General features: G+C 45.7%; 1 protein-coding gene across 1 annotated transcript in view; it reads right to left on the minus strand.

Moving 5' to 3' along the window:
* The window catches only part of ZC3H7B (zinc finger CCCH-type containing 7B), a gene marked incomplete at its 5' end in the record, with an annotated part of 46,340 nt that overhangs the window by 16,883 nt on the left and 4,910 nt on the right, over positions 1-24,547 (minus strand). The window contains 15 exons of the mRNA XM_082498373.1: positions 395-480; positions 4,225-4,406; positions 5,099-5,199; positions 5,945-6,150; positions 7,000-7,161; positions 7,248-7,410; positions 8,349-8,407; positions 9,322-9,670; positions 10,581-10,834; positions 14,900-14,942; positions 16,341-16,400; positions 17,842-17,922; positions 21,271-21,429; positions 22,318-22,515; positions 22,897-22,930. Coding sequence (XP_082354499.1) covers positions 395-480; positions 4,225-4,406; positions 5,099-5,199; positions 5,945-6,150; positions 7,000-7,161; positions 7,248-7,410; positions 8,349-8,407; positions 9,322-9,670; positions 10,581-10,834; positions 14,900-14,942; positions 16,341-16,400; positions 17,842-17,922; positions 21,271-21,429; positions 22,318-22,515; positions 22,897-22,930 — 2,137 coding nt within the window. The remainder of the gene's footprint in view (positions 1-394; positions 481-4,224; positions 4,407-5,098; positions 5,200-5,944; positions 6,151-6,999; positions 7,162-7,247; positions 7,411-8,348; positions 8,408-9,321; positions 9,671-10,580; positions 10,835-14,899; positions 14,943-16,340; positions 16,401-17,841; positions 17,923-21,270; positions 21,430-22,317; positions 22,516-22,896; positions 22,931-24,547) is intronic.

The following is a 24,547-nucleotide window of genomic DNA, read 5'->3' on the forward strand; positions in this document are numbered from 1 at the left end:
GAGACTGGTGGTACAAAGAGAGGCAAAGCTCACAGCCTCCTCCTGGCAAAGCACCACCAAGATCTCCGCTGGGCCTCAACAGCACCTGAGCTGAAAGTTCCACCCACTCCTACGTTTAGAGCAATCCTTTGGTCATGAGTCATTTCTTATAGTCCTTCAAACTGCCATATCGTCCCTTGGCCACTAAAGGGCAGCAGGACCCCTTTGAACCCCACTCTGTGTGGCCATTGCCCCCGGTTTCACCAGCAAGGTGTGGCACGAAGCACCATTCTCTGCACATTGCCCTCCCTGCTCTGGAGGCTTCACCCCACCACTGAACAGAGCAGATACAACGCTGCAAAACAAGGCACAAAGCTCATCACTAGCACTGCAAACAGGAAAGCACCCTACTTACCATGCTGTTGGCTGGTTTGCTGGCATGTGCCTCCATCTGCTGCCAGTACTTCTTAGATTCCTGCACAATATCTTCGTGGGTCATTCCTGGGAACAAAAGGAGACAGGACTGAGCTACCCTGCTTCAGGCAAGAGAAGAGAGGGAGGGAGGGGTTGCAGGACTTGCTATGATGGGGCTTAGGAACCCCTGTGTGGCTGAGAGCTTCCAACAGTCCCACTGGTAATGTCAGGACATGGGTCATGAGGGAACCTGACACCACCACAGAATGTGAATGAGCACAGGCTAGGGAAGTTCCTCTCTACAGCACTCCCACTCAAGGAAGATGAAAGGGGAAGAGTTCGGTCCCCTGTGCTCATTCAGATCTGGTACTCTGCTCAGGCTGTGTGCAAAAGACCCAGACACTGCCTCCAAGATGCTGATTCTTGACTAGGGATGAAGACCTTGACCAAGGCTCTCCCCCAACACCATATCAACAGATACTACCCAACACCCTGAAGACAGTGCTTAGTTACTGTCAATCTACTGTGTATTGGAGTTTTTGCCACTAGCTTGGAAGATCACAGAGATCCCAGAAGTCTCACCTAATCCCTGCTGGGATTAATTAGCTTGTTACACTCTTCAAATTGTGGGGGGTAACCATTGATCAACAGGCGAAGAGGAAAGTCGAAATTCAACACAAACACCAAGGAACAGCTGCTAGTATGTAACCAACAAGGAAAGATCTGCAAGGTTTCAGGAATCAGAAATGCAACATCAGACAACAACAAAAGGGTTGGTCAGACCTTATCTAAGGAATTAGCTCCTGACCAGCTCAAGTGGTGAGGGAACAGCCCGTGCCAGCATTAACCCACTAGATGGGTGCTACGATTCTCAGAGCACTAAACAGCAAGAGAAAAGTATGTAAGAGTAGGAACTGTCTGGTCAATGTTATTTAAGTGCTATAAAGACTTGAGATAGCTGCCAAAAAAACCTGAAGCAAGTATCTCACAACAACCAGCTGACTGCAACAAGTGGGGTGCTGAGGATGGCCTTGATGTAGCACCCCCAGCACAGACAGGTTGCAAAATTGCTTGCTTTGCTTTTGCCTACAGCTTTTATTATTGAAGCGTGGTGTTCCCCAGGCATGCCACACGGACATGATCTTTGACCTGGGAGCCAGCATGTTCCAGAACTTAAGGGCCAGCAAACACAAGTTTACATCCCAGCTTATGCTGTGCGTAATTTGGGTAAGTCACAGCATTCCTGACCTCAGTTTCCCAATCTGTGATTTCAGCTGTTCAGGTCTCTGCCAGGCAACAATACTGCTGTTGGTACAGGGCTTGGACAAGATTAAAAACGTTCAGGAAACTTCACCATTCTTCAAGAACATTTGCTCAGGCCTCCAAAATGGCAGCTGGTACTACTCCCAGATCAGAGCTGTTTGTGGATTTTCTCCTTCTTAACCATTAATTTCAGAAGAAACTGTGTAGAGTTAGAAAAATTGCAACTTCCTCTTCTGTGTCCAAGTATGCCAGGGCTGGACACGAGATTGATCCATACTTTGGGGACAAGAACTATAAAGCTGGGAAAGCCACAGAGAAGAGTTAACATGCTGCACTGGACCTAGCAGAGAAAGGACCAAAGCAACGTCCACCTTCTCCACTCTGCACACCTGCACTGTGATCCTGGTGGTGCAGAACCAAAAGAAGCAGCGTATACAGCTCTTGTCAGAAGACTGAATTTCAAATGAAGTTCTTAGCAAGTGAGTGCCTACTCCCAGCCCCAGAAATCTGAACTTACTCAACAATACAGTCTAGAAATGTGGTGGTTGTGAAAAAACAAAACAAAACAAAACAAAACCCTCCCAAATATGAAAGGATGTTTTCTAATACACCAGCTCTACGAAGCATGAACTGTTCCAAAGAGATGATCTGGGAACCAAAAGGCCCAAGCGTTGATTACTTTTAACATTTCAGCATCTTTTGCAACACCATTACTGAGGACAAAGACTCTGTGATTTCCACTGATGGAAGAAGATAGCAAGATATGTCTGTGAAAAGCCACAGTGAAGAAGAAAACAGTCCTGCCTGTCCACATTTTCAGATCTTGGGAACCTTTACTCCACAAATACAACCCTTTGCCCCCAAGAACAAAGCCATAGGCTCTGTAAAAGCTCAAATGGCTGTGAAATACAACACCCCATTTGTTTCAAATGCAAGCTGCTATGAATCATGCCCTCTTCCTATGCTTGCAGAGCAAATGGTGTCCCAATCAAACTCCCGCTCCAAAGATAAAGCATTCACAGAGAATGGACAACTGCCTTTCACCTCTGTTTCCTTAATGAGGGCTACACTTTAGAGAGGTAGTAAACTACCACTCCAGGAAGGCAAACTCACAAGGAAAGCAGGCTTATATATACAGCCCTGCAGAAAAAAAAAAAAACAACCACAAACCAAAAAAAACAAACCAAAAGATGATGGCTCTCCCATTGTTGGAAAAGATAGGAATAAGCACAAGGCTTACTGACCGCCTCTGCAGTTAAATTCATGGCTTGTTTCATCTCCTCAGCATCCCCCTTGGAAATCACTTCTTCAAGTAAAGAATGCAAGAAGCAAAAATCAATCTAACCATTTCTTCTACAGGCTGAGGAGGAAGAAATTAGGGAGAAAGGGTGGGAGGGAGGGAAGGAAGAAGGAAGGACACTTCTTCTATTAAAAAAAAATAAAATAAAAAAACCCCAAAACCACCACTAAAAAAAACCCACAACAACCATGGGGTGGGGAAAAGAGAAAGGTGCTTGAATACTAGAGTGCCCAGAGTACTACAGGCAGTATCATAAGCACGTAGGGCAGCAGTTGTGGCCTGCAGCTCACTGGCAACATGCTGTTTTAGAAACTCTGGTGGTGTAAATTTTTAATTTCCTGTGGCCACAAGTAAGTGAGGCCAAATGGGAAGAATAAAAGATGGCATTTGCCACAGTGTGCTACTTGTTCATCACTGTCCCTTATGAGCCATACCAGGGCTGAGGATGGCACTGAACTACAGTGACAGGCACTGGAATAGTAAATTAAAGAAGTTGCCCCCAGTTACATCAAAGAATGGTCAGAAACATCCATAACATGTACTCTGAAGTGCTCCCATTACTGGGCTGGGTCCTGCACTAAACAAGACACTTCAGCAAAAAAAGACGCAGGTGGTATTGTGGGTGGACCAGCATCACCTTGGTTAACAGGAGAGCAGCAAGAGAAGCCCTCCAGCAGGTCAGAGAGAGGACTGAAAGTGCTAGATGTGACAGTGTCATTATATGACTGACCTGAATATAATTTCTGCAATAGCCTTTTCAGAGGTATGTCATCAAAGCCTTTTTGATAAACACCAAGTATCTTGACATTTCCCACTGTTGGTGAATATGCTTAGAGAAACTTGAGATGTGCAGCCTTCCTTTATATAACTGCTTTGTCACCTGTGCATGCTGCCATTCTCACTGCACCAGATGCTCACTCTGGGGCCCAATTGTTATTTAGAGTCTTGCACAGGATTTAAGCACCAAAACGTCTCTGGGATTCAGCCCTACCTAATAATCATTTCAACTTATGCAGCTGGTCCCAAGGGAAAGGCTTCCTGGTCTGAAAATTACAGTAGCACCTATAAAGGAATAAGGGCCAAATCATCTCACAGAACATGTTGGCCCTCTTTTCTGTGCCCCTGAGGAGACAGCAAGTATAAACACAAGTGAGTGACAACTTCTCAGTACTCCCAAACCACCCTCTTCCCCTCTCAATTGGCCCTGGTCACACACTGGAGGAAACTTGGGTGTACGCATCACTGGCCCCACAGCAAGTCACACTCACCCGAATATTGCTGCAGTAGCCAGACTTTAAGCTCAATGAAACTATGAGCGAAGTGGCAGCTGTCCTCACGCAGGCAGCCATAACGCACCTCATGTCGGCACACATCAAACTGAAAGTGCTCCTGGAACTGGCGGATCTTGGAGTATTTCAGGGAGGTGGAACGCACAATATGGACCAGACACCTGCAGCCAGGCCAGAGAAATATGAAGCACCAGATGACCAAATCTTCACTCCCTCCTCCTTACATGTGACTTTCAGACATTTGACTGGGCAGGCAAAGGACACAGAAAATGAACTCTGGGAGAGGCAAACTTCCACTGGGAAAACCAAACCCCTGCCCTCCTACTCTGTACCAACCTTGGGGAAATACTTTCAACCTCCTCAGCCCACAAGTGATGCACCGCTCAAGTTCAGAGATCAGACATGTTTCAAAATATGCAGCAAAGATACCAAATCCTCTGGCTCAGCAAGTCCCTAAGTTTCAGGTTGCCAGGAGCCAGAAGGGGTTGTATTACTGTGTACTTAACATGTTTCTTATACTTGTTTTCCTAAACATTCATTACCAGCCAGTCAGAGGCAGGATCCTGAGCTAGAGGATCTTTGGTTTGACCTTCATGTAAAGGCCAAACTGAAAGGCAAATTAAGTCAATGGAAAACTTAGGCTGACTCCAAAGGGCTTTGCTCGTGCCTGAAATCCCTCAGCACCAGGAGCAAACATGCAGGGTGAAGCACACAGTGCTGTTCATCATGCTTTGAGCTGAGCTATGATTGGAACTCACAGCAAGAAAAGAAAGAAAGAGACCAGGGCCCCAGAGTTAAACTGGCTGGACTTACGATGAGATTGCTCCCATTGGCACAAAAAATATTCACTCACTTGTTGTCATGGAAATTGTGTTTGGCAGAAAGGTTGGAGCAGACAGATGGTGTGTCCTTGGTCCCTTTGCTGATAATCCGAGGTTTGCTGTCAAAGCATATCTGAGAAGAGAAGAATTAGCATGCTGGGAAAATCTTAGAGAGAAGTGAACCAGAGCCACTTCACTTGGAAGGGTAAGAAGAACCAGAGCCAGCCTATTCTAATGTTCAAAGTTAGAAGAAGCCTGGTGAAAACTTTGTGGTAGGGCTTTAAAATAAAGCAAGCGAATTTTTGGAAAAGCTTCCAGACAACATTTTTTTGGCTTGTTCTCAACAGTATTTTCCATTGTGGTTGGAAAAATTTTGGTCAGAGCCACATATTCTTTCCCAGTTAGCCAACCGAGCAAGAACAAGGGGGAAATGATGGGGAGAAATAAAAGAACAGCCAGTTCACAGCAAAGAACATGTCCCTTTACATGTACCACTGCCAGCGTGAGGAACTCTCTGCTGCAGAACATCAAGATGGCACGAAACAATCTTCAAACTGACCGACTCAGTGGCTCAGCACAGACATCAAGTGGGAATTTGTTGCATTACAGGGTTCTGCTTTCTAAAGTAGCTGGGGCTAAACTACAGTTCAAAGCAATATCTCAAGACAGAGGAAGAGACAGGTGGTCCCATGAGGCTTGTGTGTACCTGGTTCAGCTGCAGGGTTAAGGAGGAAAACTACCTCTCCTTTCTCCTATGCAGCTGCATCCACTGCTCACTGCCCTTCTGGGAGCAGGGCACTGGCTGGGACTTGTCATTGGCCCAGATACATACTGAGGAGATTATGAAGGGTGCCTGCTCCCTCCCGCCAGCTCTGTACCTCACAAAGGAAGGTGAAGATGCCCTGGTGTTCCTTGAGGAGCTTGGCAATGGTGAGGCTGCTCTGCTTGATGCCACCTAGCGGATCAAAGAGGAGGTCACGGTTGAGAGTCCCCTTCCTCTCCTCCGTCCACACGTCGATCTCTTCCTGGTGGTACGCGAAGGTGCAGTTATCCCCGTACTTACAGTCCTGCTTGTTAAGCATATCTACAAAGCAACAAACAGCACACACCACCACACAGGGAGGGCGGCCCAGTCAGAAACTAAACTCTTTCTCGTCTCCTCCCACTGCCCACACCTCACAAGGAGTTGAAAGCAAGAAAACGAGAGTTCAAGAAAAAAGAAAAGACAACTCCCCCCAAGTTTTTCTACACCAAGATGTTCAGGAAAATTAATGCAAACTACTGAATGGTGACAATCTCAAGTAGTGCCATCTGTTGTGGAAACCATCTCAAAATGGAGGCCTGCTTTAATTCAGTGCCTGGCCAGGGACAGACAACGATTTAACCAACCCCTTTTAAAGCCAATCCAGATTAAGTTCTCCTAGCAGCCTAGCACTAAGGAGCCCTGTTATCTTGGCTCCTGCAACCTCCCTACCTCATTAGATACTCTGTAACGACACTGCCTCAGGGACCAGTCTGGTCACACTGCCTGCATATAAAGAGATGGTCTGGAGCTAAGGAGCAGGCAGAGCGAGCTTTTCCCCAGGCAGAACCACAGCCCTGCCATGGGGCTGCTGGGTGGAGTGGGACTAATGCAGGCACATCTCAGCAAAGCCCATGTCAACAAGGCAGCTCTGAGCACTTGGCTGTGCGCAGCAACTCACTATGCCTTTGCAACTCTTCTGCTCCACCACTTAAAAGCTGCCTGCTCTCCACAGCATGGGAGCTCATTGCCTTTCACTATACTGAGCCTCAAGGTCCATGGGCTACTGATGGGACAGGAAATCCCCAAAGACAGCAGGTGATACCAACTGAAAGTCCCCTCTCTGCCTCCCCTGGCATGCACTATACAGCCCCTTCCCAGCCACCGACAGCCCTATCCCCTCCAGATCACCTTTGCACAGGTAATAGGATCCTACAAAGTTGGTTTTGGTTGGGCGAGGACGGATCCTCTTCCAGGTCTTGTCTTCCGAGTTCTTCAGCCTGCCCAGCAGGATGTCTCGCTTGCACTTGTGCTCCAAGCCTTCCCGATAGGTATAATCGCCAGCCTTGGGCCCTGCAGGAGAGAATAACCCCATCAGCCCAGGCAAAGGCAAACCCTAGCCCAGGCCAGCGCTCTGGGTGGCAGAGCAAACACATCACCTGTTTTTGGGTAGCAGATATGACAGGCTTGTTTGAAGACGTGAGTAGATGCCAGGGGGTTCTTCACTAGCAGGGCTGTGTTGGGCATTACCGGTTCTGGCTGGGACAGCAAGTGCTCAGTGACCTTGGGCACAGCTGGGTGACTCACTCCACCAAGACTGACCTGAGCAAAAACACATATACCTCTCTTCTCAGCTCTGCAACCACATGGGTAAGAAACCTTTCTAACCCGCTGACCCACTCCAGTATCTCAAAAACCTTTCTCATTTTCTCTCTCATCAAAATGTTCACATCTGAAATGACATTTCCAAAAGAACTGCATGCAACTTCTTCCAAGATAACACATAGTGTAGTATGTTCACTTCAAAGACGGGCCTCTTTCTCTCTTGGTAAGAGACCTCAGTTTTCTATCATGAGACATGTAACAAAATGTCCCCCTCACTCCTTCCCATTCCTTCCATCATGACCCACTCTGCATTTGAAGGTTCTCAAATCAACCCTACCCCAACCTGGGAAAAAAACAAACGATTTATCAGTGAGTCTTCAAGGAGCAGATTAATCTGAGAACAGAGATTTGGCTCTGCATTGAAGTAACAGGGATAGCAGGATAACAGGAACTTAAGAATAATTCTTGTTCCAAGCTTGCTAACCATAGATAAGCCTTCCCCTTTCTTCCAACACTGGAGACATGGGACAGGGGCAGAACAGCGTATCTGGAAAAGCTTCCTGACAGTGGCAGAGAGGAGCAAAGAACCTCACTAGTTTTAAGACAAAGCTGGCTTACTTCAGCCCATCCTTCAGCATTATGTGGCTGCCAGATATAGTGGGACACTAGCCTCTGTGATCCCCCATTGAGCCTACAACGCAGGTCCCACCATGTTTACCTTGGCAATACACAGAGTTGCAGAAAAAAATGAAGATGAAACAAATGTCTTCCTGCTGACTCTGGGGAAATCTTTACCTGCCTTGCCACAACATGGGAGGCAACACTCATTGGGGCAGGTTAAGTAGAGGGGCCCAAATTACCTACATCACCCAAGTCACTACTACCTTGGCTCCAGAGCACCTTGGGACATCAGCACGGGGGAGCGTCTCACTCACCACGGGGGATGGTTTTTGGCTGCCAGGCGGGTGTCGCAGTTCCTGAGCGCTAGTTTCTTCTGGGCAAAAGAAGGGGAAAAGAGCCCCGCAAAACAAAAACAATCATTTCACTTTCAGAGGCAGGTCTGCTCACAAAAACACAAACAAATGCTTATTAAATCCATTTGCTTTATTTATTTCATAACATTTTAGTACTTTTTCGCCAAACCACCTGTATAAGTCTTGGAAAAACTCCAGAAAAGGCCTTCTTGTTTCCCAAACCCTACTGATTCCAACTCTATGCTGCTGAGTGCTGGCATACCCAAGGTGGCAACTCCAAGGTAGCCCAATGTTGAGTCGAATCTGAGTGTTGAAGTTCTGACTGGACAATCTCTGCTCTTCTCCAAATGCCAACATACTGCAATACTGGGGACAAGTTAGCCAAGAAGAAACCTCCCTTCCCTCCTGGGACAGGAGGGGACCTACTCTTTGCCCACCATCCTCCACAGCTTTGCTCCTTGTGACGTGAGAGTGTAGTGCCCCATGTAACAGGACATTCAATGCCCTGAGTCCAGAGACGGGAGAAACCCACCTTGGCCTCTATCATTCTGCCCAGCGCAACAAGGTCCTATATAATCTAAATCAGTCAGCAGGATTTTGCTCATTTGGTCCAAAATATCAAAGACTCATTGAGGAGGGTGGAGGAATCATGTTACAGCCTAGCAAATTCTACCAAGAGAGGTGTCCTGGACACCAAGACAGGTTTAGATCTCATTGCTCATTATTATATACCTTTCTGTTCCTTTCTCCTCTGAGATTTCACGTCATGTACATACTAGTTATCTGGGATAACACACCTATAGCCTTTCTCATTACTCCTGAGCTAGACGTATTCAGCTGCTCTGTCCAAGACAACTCCCTGCCCTCTTCTACATTTATACTCCTGTTCTGCAATGCCAGCAGAGTTGTATGACAGACATACAGCCAGACCTACCAACAGCAAAGGAATCCAAGGCATCCAGCGACCCTCTGCTTGTCCCAAAGGAATCCAGGGCATCAAGCCGTGAGTCTGTGTAGGGAAGCAGATCCAGGGAATCCAGCGAATCTAAGGTGGAGCCACCACTACCCCCTGGCGGGGCCTCGAAGGCATCCAGGACAGAGGAGGAGGAGAGCTGCTTGGTGGGATCCATCACCAGGCCAAAGGAAGCAGGTGGCAGCGGGGTGGAGACAGGGATGTTGGCTGTCACAACTGGGGGCAGCAGCGGAGTTCCCCCCGGAAACACAGGGATCAGCTGGGGCATCTCTGTTGGCAGGTTGGTAGGAATGGTGCCCTGGACCAGAGACTTTGGGGAATCATGAAGGGGGAGGATAAACAGTACATTAGGAACGAGGAGCAGAGAATGAGTGCACACAGAGAGTAACAGGCTCCCACTCAAGTGCGTGCTGTATTATCTGAAGCAAAAGGATACCCAGCAGCTCCCTCCGCCTGCAGACTTCCCACAGACCTTCCAATCTATCTACACCACATACAGTCTGAACCGAAGTCCCTGAGGTGTTGGGCTACCTGAGCTCATCAGCCTGCAAGGCAGAGCCCTGCACTGGGCACTTAAACCAGCTCAGGTCGAGAAACAGTGCAGCTGAGTACACACAGCACCGAGGTCAGGGTAACGATCATTACTCGTGACACCTCTCATCAGAGCTTTTTGGCTTCAGAGGTACCCTGCATGAATATGATTATATTGCTTCCAGACCCAAGTTGGCTCACATAACATCAGCAACACTGGCAACTAAAATCCCACATAAGTATGATACAGATTGTCTCTATAGCTCCCAGACCTGTTCAAAGAGCTTAAGCTGAACGCAGCCTGCACAAAGTGCAAGGAGATTGTACGCCCACCATATAAAATAAATCCATCATTCCTGCTTCAGCATGCTCATTTCTACCCCCAGGCCTACTTCAACTCCATGGACACCAGAAGCCAGCGGGAAGGTGATGGCAGAGGAAAGATATCTTGGGTACTTTTGAGGCCCAGCTCCATGAAGTTGCACACAGCAAAGCAGGCTTGGAGGTGGGCTCTTTAGATACTCACAAGCCAGTTGCAGAAATAAAGGAAGGAATGAATGAGTTTTGCCAGAGGAATAGCTAGGAGGAAAGAGTGACAGAAAGAGAGAAAAAGGCAGCACACATATCCGCATGCTCCAAGGACCTATTTGGAGCAAGAAGCAGGGGACCCATGCAGTTCTCACTCTTACTAGAGGGTATGGTGACCCTTCAGCGAGGGAGTCCAGGAGGGAGTCCAGTTCTGTGAAGTCCCCATCTGTGAAGTCCTCCACGCTCTCAGGCACTGGCAGGGACACGCAGTCTGGAGACGGGAGCAAGCTGGCTGCAGGGAGTGAGGTAGGCAAGCCCTTTGCATCCGAGTCAGAGAGCAAAGGGGCCATCACCTCGCTCACAGGGATGGAGGTGGCCACAGGAGCTGGGAGGCACTGCAGGTCCATAGAGCAGTCTGTGATGAGGAAGAAACAGAGCCAGTCACCCAAGTGAGCCTCTTGCGGGGGGCAAGCAGAGCACAGCCTGGCAAAAACAATATTGTACAACTCCATCAAAACACAAAAAACAAGTATGTCAATTTCCCGAGAGGAAGGGCTCTGGTTTGAAGAGTTCTTGCCCTTTCATTTTTTTTCTGAGTCTCCAATGGCTCACCGATAGCTGAAATATACTCTAAGGGCCAGTCCCCAGATTAACTGTCAGGATTTGGCAAGCATGTACAGTAACCAGGAACAACACAAAACCTGTGGCTGAGCAGTTACTGAATTCACTGTGGCCAGGACTAAAGGCCAGGGGCACATAATCCAATTTCTCTATAACCCACCACCTGGTGTTCACTTTAATATTCCTCACTAATGCATCTGGCAGAGATCACTGCCTTCTCTACTCCTTGGAGCTTCGATATCCCATCTGAAAGCTTGCTTACACGTAAGCTCTCTAAAACCTCAGGCATCCTAAATGGCAGAAGATAAAAATCAAAAGGTCCTGCTGGGAAGAGTCAGAGATCGAGTGCTCAGGCCAGGTTGTGCTAACAATGTGTCCCCAAAAGACCCCATCAGACTCACTCAGCTGTCTTTGCCCAAGTAAACTCCCTGCTCTTGAGTGCTTCCTGATGTCTGCAGGTGGGAAGTTGCTGCCCAAACTCCTCCTCAACACCTCAGCAACAAACATCCCTTGGGAACTTCTGTGAGCCAGAGTCAGGGCAGGAGAGAGGCAGTGATTTTTCCTATGGCTTCCTTGCCTCTCCAGTACATTACTGAAAAAGTAAGACGTTCCCATCATGCAGTATAAACGTCTGTTAAGTGAAGTTAAGGTTACAAGCACATATTCTTCACAGAAGAGCACTTTATTCTCAAAAGAATTAAAGGTTAAAAAAAAAAAAAAAGATGTTCAAATGTTAGAAATTTGGAAAATGCAGCGTTACATTTGCAGTTCTCAAACCAAGCACCCAAACTACCTTAATTCTGCCCCTGTGCAGATGTCCTGGAATAAAAGAAAAGAAATAAGACAAAGATGCTACCTTCTCCATCCATGTAGCAGTGGCTGCACTGTAGCTATGACAGTCTAAGGCTATAAGCAAGGCAAAGTTTGGAAGGAGAGACAATAGCTTTTATTAGAAAGACCGGTAAGAACAGGAAAGAAGCTAGACAAGCTTCTGAGACACAAATCTTGATCCAGCAAGAAATGCTGGATCCTGTCTGTACAAGCTCTGCTCACTCAGCTCCAACAAGAATTCAGTCATCCCCTTCTAACTGGGACTGGGCAAGTGAGCCATGTTGCTATCCTCTTCACCGCACATTCACTGACCGAGGATTGTGTTGGTGGCCTTCTTGGAGAGCTCAGAAAATCAGCAATTCCTGCAAACCCCCAAGTCCTGAACAAAACAACAGCAGAGATCACACACACACGCAGGCTCCCTTACCTCTAACCATACCAGCACACCACCACCCCCTGCAACCTTTCCTCCCGCATTTGTTCTAAGGGGTCCACAAGGATGGACCACAGCCAAGGTCACTGGAGGCCAAGCTGTAATAAAAGGCAGGGAAAGCAGGGGGAAGCAGCAAGGGACAGACACAGGTGCCTCTCCACAACCTCATGCATGTAATCAAAGGAAAGCACATGTTGTACCTTATGGGATCCATCAGAGGTTTTCAGTGCTGCAGCTTGACATATTCGCCACAGGCAGCGGCTCAAAAGAAGGCCGTAAATGTCCTTAGTTTTGCAGGCCAAGCTGCCCCTCAGATCAGGCTCGGCTCCAACCCCATACCCACTTTGCGACGACTTCTCTCAGCTCATCTCCTTTTGGCGCCAGCCCCACAGCCGCACTCGGGAGCCAGCCATCCAGCTTCCCTCAGTGCTGGCCTCATTGCTGGTAGCTCGGCCAGATTTCCCTCAGTACAAAGGGACGGCTTGTGCCTTCCTGTTTTTCAGATGTTTAAATCTGGAGTACTGTCAAGATCTCTCCAGGGGCCAACAAGAAGTTCAGGACATGCTGGAAGGGACTGGGACACGTGCAGGGGGCAGCAAAAGGGTTCACAATGGCATGGCCCCAAAAGATCCAGAAGTTCAGATCTACTGTGAGGAACAACCAAGGCCCTCCGGTTCCCACTCAGAACGGGAAGCAGAAGAAAGAGGCCCTCACACACCCTAAGAGGCCCAAACCCCTGAAAAGCTGCACACATGACCAAAAGGCAGAGAACGGTAAGTCCCCCCAACCCCAGCTCAGTAGATGTGAAAGGCAAGGAGAAGAGCAGAGACCAACAGGTTCCACTACTTGCAAGGCGCAGAGGGGATATGTCTGCTCCCCTCTCCCTGAAAACCCAAACCCTGTCATTCCTTCAGCAACTTCCTCCCATTCCCCTCTGTCCAATCTTTTCCCCTATCCCTCCTTTCCCATTCCTGCTTTCCTCAGGACACCCCATCGGCTGACCTCACTCACCACCCACCATACCCACATCTCATCTCCTTCTAGAAAGCTCATGCACCTCCTGCATTCACCTCATGTTTGGTCCACCTTAAAAAAATAAAACAGCCTTCTTTGATGAGCAGATGACAGGCACACATCTGCCTCCCTCTGATTCCTGCCACTGCCATGACACTAAACCTCATGTAATATAAGCTCAATGAGGGTCTTGTCCATCCGCTCCCCCAAACCAAGTCTCTCATACTGTGCCCCCCACCTGGTAGCTTCTCTGGCCATACACCTGTCTGTCCCAGAGGGGCAGGTACAGTGCTTTTAAAAGCCCTGTTTCTAGCTCTGCTTCCCAAAACAGCAGTGGTTCCCTAGTGTATTAGCTGGTCAAAGGCCATCCTGAGCAAGATCTGAGCAACAATCTGTGCAGGGCAGGGATGAGTTAATCAGGCAACTTTGGGCAAAGTATGGGGGAAGGGGCTTCAGTAATTTTCGTCTTAAAAACAAAACAAAACAACAACAAAAACCCTTGCTAAAAAAGCTTTGAATCTGAAACTCTTGAGGTACCCAGCACTCACAGCCCTCCTGGTAGCACACCACTCTCAGGCCAGTGGGACAACATATAATTTCAATGCTTTTGAAAACATCTCCTAGAGGTAAAGGTTCTCTCTGCTTGAACCGCAGCAAAGGTGGCATGCTGCTCTTACACCAAATCCTGATTAGATCAAGATCTTACTGAATGCAGTCACTCTTTACTCTGCAGTAGGAGTCCAGTCCATTTCAGCACAGCAAGATAATGTGAAAAGCTCTCCTTAATTCCCAGAACTGGGTCTCATGATTGCACGTAACATTCAGTTATTTGACTGAACTGGCATTCAACAGAGAACTAACATGTTTTCCAAAGCACCCTAATAATGAAATTAGTTTCTTTTTATATAAAGAGCAATTGCTACTTCCAGTGGTACGTCTTCACAATTACCTGCACACACAGAGCTACCTTTCAAAGGAAAAAAGACTGATGTGCTCAGAGGCACAAGTTCAATGCTCCGGCACACAACAAAGGGCAACACATGTAGCAAGCATTTCTACAGGGGCAGAGTTAAGGTCACTTGTTTCCCAGCAAGAGAAAAGCAACCTTGAAGCCCTCCTTCTGCTCCTCCTGGGTGCCTAATCCTGAACACAGCTCTCCCTGGGTCCCTCCCAACTCCCTTTGTTTTAATTTCCTCCACCTCAACGTCTTGGAGGACCACAGGAGCTCAGAGCACAAACAGCTGCCTACAACCTTAACTTCACTTTATCTGGACTGTTTTGGCTGGGAGCAGAGTTTCAGAAGCTTTGCCAAGCCCAGCTTTAAGGAAGCACAACTGGAGAGAGCTGTGTACCTCACCAGACCCTTTTCATTCCCAGACGCGTCTCTCACTGGGCCTGGACAAAAAGGTTTTCTGCAGAAAAAAAACAATCCTGCTTTCCACCAGCTTTTCCTCCTCCTAGTTACCAAAGCCAGGAGCATACAGAAGAGACACAAACGAAGACAAGGAATTTCTCAGGTCTGCCATCCTGGTCAGGTAACTTACCAAAGCCACAAAAATAAGAGGAGAGAGATGTCTTTACCTGTTTCAATGTCATCTATCGAACCCAATCCATTGGAAGTGGTCTGCAAAGAGGGTGTAGGAAAGGAGAGAGAAAAATATCACCAGAAATTCATATTTAAAAATATATTCACACTTCACAGATGAGACTCTTTACTACTCCTAAATGCATCTGGCTCTTTCTTTTCCTTTATGGCCTCTTTCAGTGCAAGAGCAGTAAACCCAACAAATTTTAAGAGGCCATTAATCCAAAGAACCTATCCATTTTTTACCTCCAGCAGTGGACAAACATTGCTGCTGCAAAGGCAGCAATATCCAAAGCCCTGCACAATATCCAACCATGTGAGCAAATCTGTACATTAGAATAGGGTTTTTCATGTGTGGATGAGAACGCTGTGTCCCAAGTCCCAGGACACATCAATTGGTCAGCCCCATGCAGTATGAGATCTGATTAGCCTGATCTTACACAACATTCCTTTTCTTAGTTCGCATATTTTGCAATCTAACAACCACAAACTTTTACAGCAAACTCAAAACAGGAAAAGGTTTCCGCCAAGACAACTGCTGACTTGAAGCTCCAGGCAAGGAATAAAATGAGCCCATATTTTACAGAAACATAAAAAGAGGTAAGTATGTGTGCCTTCAGCTTAAACTTAAAACGGCACAAGTAAAGCATTACTCTTGAGATACTACATCTACTGCAATAGTTTTTGCAACTTCCAGTTTTTGCACTATTTTCATTTCTTGCAAAAGGAAAGACTTTCAAATAAAAAACTAGGCACAACTATTAAAGAAAGCTGAATGGCTCTCCTAGAAAGATGTGAAGGCAACTCATTGAGCAGTGGGAGGTAAATGAATTCTTTAGTATCCCATCTTGTTGTACAAAATGCTAATTTTTACGGTTTTATAGTTTGTTTGCTTAGAGAGTAGTATGAAGTACCAAACAGCCTGTAAAAGTAGCAAGTGTTTGGGGTTTTTTTTGGCCAGTAGCAGAACAAGGCAATCAGCAACTTCTTGTATTTTAGCTTAGTATTTGTACAGTGCCCTGCCCAAGCTGGATCTCCCAGGTGACAGGACAATACAAAGAATACATAAACTGTGTATGTACCTTGCTCTGTACATTGCATGACTTAATTTTGTATGTTTCTTCAGCAGAAATTTTACTTAGCATTGCCCTAACTGTGTAAAAACTTGAAAACTAAAACTTATTTAAAATGCAAGAGAAAGCAAACATTCACAATAACTAAGAAAAATAACCATCTTCAGTGATCTAATTACTGACATCAAGAATGTTTTCACTAGAAATATTTTCAAAGAAATGGCAATATTCCTTAAAAGCTGAAAACACTAATTAATACATTTAAATAATGAAAGATAGTTATAAATTTGCATGTAAATAAAACTGCGAAGCATTCTAGTAGCACAATCCATGAACAGTAACAATCAGAGGATGCAAACGCTACCTGGTTTGACAAATTGATTGACGTGCCATTACTAAGTAGCGAGAATGTTTCCAATTCCTGCTGCAAGGAAGAGAGAGGTCTTAGAACAGAAACAGCCCATGAACGCTCCTAAACTAGGTAAAGCTGGGTTACAATGCTGTTTCCTTTCAGGCACTGCCCATAAATAAAAGCCACCCCAAAAGGCATACCACTGTGACACAAGGGTACAGTTTTCTCAACACTGAAAGGGCCATATATTTGTTCTGGAGACCTCAACACAAAACACCCAACATCCAACACAATATCAGGAAGCAAAAAACTTCCCCAAGGAACAGAAGTTTTTGTCTTTTCATTAAGAAATTACTACTTTGGGGAGGCATTACAGCACTGGAGTGAAAGCTGGAAGTCAACACAAGAGATAGCAAGGCGTTATCAAAATACTGATCACTAAATTTCAAATAATAAAAAGCATTTTGGAGTTTTTAATTTTTATTGTTCCTAACATACAGGTGGTTTAAGCCCATAAGAGCTGAGTAACATGACAGCAGCAAAAACATGGCAAGGCCAACACAGCGAGCAGCTACAAAAAGTATTTCTGCATAGAACTTCCCTTTCTTTGAGACAGAATCATTTTGGAGTGTCGAGAGCTGCTACAATGTCATGGGTTTTTTGTGGTAGGCCAATCACATGTGAGGTTGGTCTGGGAGAGGAATAAGACGTTACAGCCAAATTTACCCCAAAAGCTCTCTGCAAACTGGACGCCCACCAATCACTTCACCGCGTACTGCAAAGGTGCCCCTCTGGAGGTGGAACATGCCGGCTGTTGAACACACCACTGTGCACAGAGCCGAGGATGTGAATGCAAATTCGACTACTAGCTAATTCTCCCTACTCCTGAAAATGCATCCTGGGATTTCACATGACCAAGACAGCTTTATCCAAGAGTGACAGCAGTGGCCTAACGCCCTCTAGCTCCATCCCAGGGTATACGTTTAAACACCAACAGCACTCCAGCTTCTTGTAGAGAGCCAGGTTATGGGTCCTGCCACTGGCCTCAATTAATTGGACCCACAACTCGATTTTGTTGCCTTCTTTCCTAGCATCTGACCAGATGCGTACCTGTTGTTCTCCCAAAGCACAGGCCTTTCCCCCACCACAAAGAAGGTGTACACCTAGAATGGGGCAGGAACCCTTCGTGACCCATTGCACTACAAAACCAGCCATGCTTCCAATGCAGCAGAGGATCCCACCCTCCTCATCCCATAACAGGGAAAGGACTTGTGATGCAAAACCTCCTTTTGTGATCAGGCCACATGTCCCTCTCCTCCAGAAACACAGGCTCCCAGTACATTGGAGACCTTTCCTGCAGAGCAGCAATGGGGTTAGAAATGAATGAAGGTAAAGTGAGCCAGAGGGTCAGGACAAGTACATGTGCCTGTAACTGCAAAGCAGCACCTACCACTTTTGCAAGAGTAAATCTGAAAGAGCCAAAGGACAGCCTCTAAGAAAAAAGAAGTCATACCTGAGGTCTTTTGTAAGCTTTTCGAACCCTCAGTCCCAGCTTCTGGGCAAGCTCCTGTCCCAGCTGTGTGACGCTTTCATCCTGGGGACCAAAACCATTGGCAGGACACTTTCAGTTTTGCCTTTGCAGCACACACAATGAAATAAATAGGAATGCAGTTACCCACACTGGGCTGTGCCAAGAAGCCTCACTTTAAGACAGCAGCAAGTGGACAATTGCCAGAGCAGCCCTAGGAGAGTCCATGCAGACCTAAGTGCTCTTGTCATGCAGTCCTGCTGAGATACTGAGGTTGCACCAGGACCTCCCCACACACTCTTTCGATGCTGCAGAAAATCAGAATCAAGTGTCTGCTTCCAAGAAAGCACCCACTCTCTGAAGGCAGGGTTCATGAGTTCCGCTGGCAAGACGGTTGAAGGTGTCACCAAGGCTGGCTTCTAGCAGCCCCCGTGCTGGGGGCTGATACAGCTTCCACAAGGTCCCCATGTCTGAGAAGAAGGAGCCCGCATGCCTTCCTGCACACACAGCCTGTGAACTTTCCCTCTCCGCCAGCCACAGAGCTAATAATCAGTTTTGATATGCAGACAGTATTCACTAGCCTGTTTTGCTTGTTTGTTTGTTTTTAAAGCTGAAACCAAGACTCACTTTCCAACTTCCCAGCTATAAGGCATTTTCACCATCTCCGACTCTGGTTAAACAGCCTCAGCTTAGTCAAGCAGATCCTTCTGCTTTCCCTGCTGCATGCCATTTATCATCCTCCCTACTCACTGCCCATGCCCACTCATACACCAATGTGGGCTTCAGACAAAGTTCTGGGCCATGCTCCATTCGCCTGCTCCATACTCTCCAGCTCTGCCTAGATTAACAACCTGCTACAACCTTCTTCACTTATTTATCACCAGGAACTCTTTCCTCTCTCTCCCTGTTTGCAAAAATATTGGAGTACTTTAACAGTTTCTTCAAAAAAGAAAAAAAATATCTGCCCAACCTATTGTGATATCCCTCCTTGATGTCCCAACATCTTCTGCATCTCCAACCTTGAAGCTTACTCTCTTCTCTCTACTTGTCATGCTGGTCTTCCCAGCCTCCTTCTCCCTCAAGGTTCATCCTTTCCCTTTCAACCCCTCACTAGCCTCTGGTTCTTCCAGCCAACAGTATCAGTTAAATTTTCCTTCAATTTAGAGTGCCACATTTTGACTGTACTTGCTCCCCCACACCCTCAACATTGGTCTTGTCACCATCTTCTCTGAACTCAGTGAAGACAGAATCTATCTTGTCCATTTCCTCTTCTCTTTCCATCTTACACCCCTTCAGGCTGTACATTCTTCTTCTGAAACTGTCCCTGCACCTTCCAGACACATCTTCTTGGTCAAATCTCATGGTCACTGCTCCTTCCTCACTCTCTTCCATGTCTCAGATCTTTCTAACACCAATCATGTTTTCATTGCTCTGTTTGCCTCTGGTGATTCTGCCTTTCCAAACACTCTCTCAGGTGTCTTCTGAAGTCTGCCATTTTCTTGCTCCCTGTGGAAAACTCACCAGAAAAACCTCTGATGTCATTTCTTTTCATTGATCTCATACTCAAATCTACCAGGTTTACCCTATCCAACTCCACATGCCAACATAACTCTGAGACACCTTAGATTCCTGGACAAGATCAAGAATGTATTTCTCTCTTAACTGCCTCCACTTCCCTTCCCAATAACACACAGTTAATTATTGTCCTTTCTCTGCGCAGGCCTGAGGTTTGGGGATGGGGGTCACTTGCTCTTTGTCACTCCCAAGATCTTCCTTTAGCTTTCTCTTCCCTCAGCCAAATGCCACCCTCAGGTGCTTACTGCCTCCCACCTAAATGAGGGGATGCTCAACAAGGGCATGTAACACGCTCTCCTCCAACACCCTAAAAACCCCATGCCCTACCAGAAAAAGCATACCACAGAGGAGTATCAACCTCACCATGCTGGGAACCTCTGCAAACTAGCAGCACTGAGTATCTGCACCCACAAACAAGTTAACTCTGCTTGACAGTGAGTCAACTGAGTGGGATATCCTTCATCACCGGAACTTTTAATACATTCTCTGCTTTGACCGCAACAAAGTTCTCAGCTGTTACAGCAATGCAAGCTGAAAGTACCTGTACACAGGCTTAGCAGCTGGTGTAATGGAAACAAGAGTGAGATGATGGATAGTATGACTTGCCTTTGATGCAGAGAAGGTTGATGATTTCTGTTAATCGGGTAATACGGCAATGGGGTATGTTAATTTACAAGACTGAATTGTTTAGAATAGGGAATGCAGATCGCTTGATAGTGAGTTTGTAAGGCTGAACTTTCCTGCCACACAGAAGTTTGATAAAGTGTTTGTAGACCCACGATGACTGTAATGATAATAATGGCAGATATGTAAACATAAGTATATGGTTAAAAATTAAATTCAATTAAGTGGCTCTACTGAAATGTGAAATATAGCCAGATATGGCTTTACATGAACACATATATTAGTAGCTTTTATTTATAAAAGGGTTTGTTTAAAAAACAGTTCTTTGAAACTCCCCTAACACGACACCTTCAATGTGTTTTGGTCACCCTGTTCTGTGAAGTCAAAGAAACTAGAATTTACAAGCTATACAAAAGGAATAACTAACTGCTAACAAGGCTTTCAAAGATTGCTTCTGTAACACTAGTAATAAAAGAAAGTTAGCTTCTGCTGAAGTAGTTGCATTTTTCTTGTAATAGCGTTACTGTGATGGATCAGAACAACATTTAGCAAAGACAAGCAGTGCTCACTAGAATCTATCTAATCACAGTCTGGTTTCCTGTTCAATATTTGGCCTAAAAGGACACTCAACAAAAGTACTGTCAGGAAAATATCTAGGGCCTAGTATATGCAGATAGTCCTCTCTGAATGCAAAAATTTACACACCTGTGCACATATAAATAACTATGGCGTGTGACATCAAGGACACCTTTGCTTGTCAGACAAGAAATAAAAACATTTATCAGCTTGCCTTTGCAATCAGTAAGTAAAACATGAGACATTTTTATCTAAAACAGGAAAAGTATACGTTTTCCTTCCAGTGCTCCAGTTCTCATTTGTCCCATGCTCTCAGTTACTCTCATTAGACATATAAAACCAGTTAATTAAAACAATCTCCTGGCCTTAGTTCACATTTTATTAGGATAGGGTTTTGCTCTTCACAAACAGGTCACCAAACTTGTCGTCACTAACTGCTGAGGGTGACTTGGACTGAAGAATCATGGGAGGTCAAACATCTTCTTCAAGTCAAAGCCACAGAATTTCTGGGCATAATCATGTTCGCGGGAACAGACAAGCTTCCCCTTCCACTATCCTCTGGCCTCACACTAAGCATGTTATGGAGGAGGAAGGTGATAAGCCAAAGAAATCAAGATGAGCTGTATGTTAATAACTTACATGTGGGAGGGCCAGCAAGCATCGGCTATTGCACTCGTATGCTTCTTTGTGTCTTCCAAGTTCATTTAAGGAGCGGGCTTTCCGGAAGAGCGCTCGGATGTTCTCCTTGTCAAGACTTAAAGCCTTCTCACTGTCTTCCAGTGCCTTCTCATACAACCCCTGCATGGAAGAGACCACCTCGAGTCAGTTGAGGCACAGCAGACTAACCCTTCTTTTGTGTGAATGCAAATGTTTTATCTCTCAGCAGAAAACAGAAATATAAAAGGCAGTTGGAAATATATATATTACCTCCTGCACAGACCAATGTACAAACACACAAAACCTACAGTAACAGAACATTTTGTAAAGTCTTGCAAAACTCAAAACACTTAGAAGTCAGTGAATATCAGAATTAAGGCTGCTTGAGCAACCTTATCTTGTCTCCCCCTCTACCTTGGGCATGTGACATTTGACAGTCTTTAATTATGTGACTGCTTGCTAATTTTCTTCATGGGACTCAGCCTCATTATGAACAGGATGGACCTGCTCTGGGGTTGTGCCATAAAGGAAAGCTGTTAGATGCCTCAGGAAAATCAAAGCACACCGACTTTTAGAGCCCGAGTATTGCAGAATCCTTTTCCATGTGTGTTCTGAAAGTTCTGTCAAGACCCAAAGCCTTCTCATCATCTTCCAGTGCCTCACTTGAGGAGGCAGGAGCCTCCACAGCAATACTCAGACAGTATTTCAGAGAAATACTCAGTCAATACTGCAGGGGACTGGCTCTTTCCAACATCCAGATTGTACTACCTCTTCATCAACGTGGACCAGAACTGCATTCTCAGTACCTTAGGACTAGTACTGTCTCCTTCACATCTTTTCTCTGGTCTCACAAGACACAGTGGAATAGTGGGGAGGTACTAGAGATTTCTGTGTCACTGTCTCCTCCAGTGTTGGAGAAGGGATCAGACAAAATCAATTGAAAACCCTCTAGACATCTTTTCCAATTGCATGACACTGCCACAACGATGTCCTCCCTGGTCCCCGGGGGTGACCTGGGAAGGAACTCACCATGGCAAAGTAGCAGGCAGCTCGATTGACATGCAGCTTACACAGGAGTTCCTTTGGGATGGTCACCTCGTCGGAGGCTGCATAATCTGCCACGTTCAGCCCTTCTACATACTGTACCAGCGAAAGCTTGAAATCCTTCTCTCGAAACAAATCATTGCCCTCTGCAAACAGGTTTCTCACCAGCTTCTGCAAAAAGGCCTGGACAGCAGGAAGAGAGCAAATAGGCTGAAGTGGACATTCAGAGACAGGCAAGGTTTCCCAATTTCCCATTCCTTTCCATATGTTTTAGCAAACTTCCTGCCTGATAAGATTCTCCTGCCTCCCCACCCTCCTGTAAAACATCAGTCTTTCAGTAGGGGAGAATAATCCAGTCAAAGCTCCTTTCTTCTTGAACACTCAAGTGACTTCTCCTTTCCCTGAAAGTTGTCATTGTCAGAACCTTAAAAGTTTAAGTAACAGACAAACTGTGACAGACCATCCCACGCTCTCCACTCTTGGTATATAAACTAATGACTGTGCAACAGAACAAATCTTGCTAACCAGAGGGTTCCTAACTTCAGAAAACAAATTCTTCATTACCTCATAATCCTCTTGGCTAAGGGGTAATGTGGACCTGAAAAAAAAAAAAAAGAAAAAATCCTCATGAAACAGGCATCCATGCAAATAAGGGGTTTTGTCTGATGAAGAAATAATCTTTCTGGTGCTGTGTTGATTATCTCAGTGACTTACTGAACACTTTATCTCTTCAAAAGCAGCTGGGACAAAGAGAACACAATTAGAAAGCATTACACTCAGTGATGGCCACAGTGGTGTCAAGGGATGGTCAGGTCTCAAAGGGATTGGGGACTAGAGGAATCTTATTCTCAGCTATTTTCTGCACATACACAATCCTCTGTAATGCGCCTTCAGACAGCCACCTGAAAAAAAAACACTTTTGAGGAAGTCCCATGAGAGACTGCCACAGAGAATACAAGCATATTTTAAGTGCATCTGGCTCTAATGAGAGGCACTAGACTGGCACTCCAAGACCTCCTTGAATTCTCTGTGAGACCAAAGACATTCAGTGATAAACGAATCCCTTTCCTCTTTGTTAACTTAGCCTCATGCCTTTAGGCCTACACCACAAAAGGAAGGGACAAAACAGTACAGGTTTGGGGGCCATTTAACTCCAGCTGTCTTGGCCAAGGTTGCCAGGCTGTTGTACCACAAAACTGGCAGTACTTGTGTGGATAACACCTACCCCACAACAGCACTGAGACTCAGGAGAAAGGTTCTGTTCTTCAAATCAGACCATCCAAGTCATCCAGGCTTGGTCCACATTTTTTTTTTCTCTTAAAGGAGAAAACAATAGGCTCTAGAGAAATCCTTAGCAGCTTTCATAGCCCTCCTCACCTTTGAAATACAATACTGTATACATGATCTTATTGGTCAGAGAATAAACTTTTTTCTTAGATTTCATCTAATCTAATCATCATCTGCTCCTTAAAAATAACTACAGGAAATGCCATGGCTCTGTAAGAAACATTAATTCTCCTTATAAAATAGGAGTACCCCTCTTTCACATCAAAACAAGCCAGCAAATGCCCCCGGTTCAGACTTCAAGATACACTCCAGAAGCATGAACATCACCCTGTACTTCTAAATCATTTTCTTTCCAGGAATCTTGTGCATTTTTATAAATGTACCAAATTAAACCTCACAATTTCCTCCATGAAACTGGGTTATCAGCCCCATCTGGTCTCAGAGCAGGGCAAAAATACCATTGCCATGCCACAGGATATAAATATGTAACATGGAAGATTTGGCTTTTTTTCCTGTTGTAGATGCACAGATTTCAGCCATAACTGCAGGATTCAAAGCAGACCTTAGAAAAAAAAAAAACTAAACCAATCTGATTACAATCTTCCTACTTCCTTACTCACTGTGGAATCTGGACCTGAGTCTGAGGTGTTTGATAACTCAAACATTGGAGGGAAAAACACTACTGTACTTTATTAGGAAGTACTCGGACTTGTAATTAATATCATGGAACTGTAGTGGAGGGCAAACCACAAGGAAATTAAAATGATAGAGTTTCAAATGTAGAGAGCTGGCAGTACAAGAAGCACCCCAAAGAATCATGGTGAAAATCTCCAGGACCAATATCTCTTTCCTATGCAGCAGGTGAATAGGAAGAACTCAGTTCCTGCAATCCTCAATACAAAGACAACTGCCTCCAAAGCCACAGGAA

The sequence above is a fragment of the Vanellus vanellus genome, assembly GCF_965231255.1.
Source record: "Vanellus vanellus genome assembly, chromosome: 1".
Lineage (NCBI taxonomy): Eukaryota > Metazoa > Chordata > Aves > Charadriiformes > Charadriidae > Vanellus > Vanellus vanellus.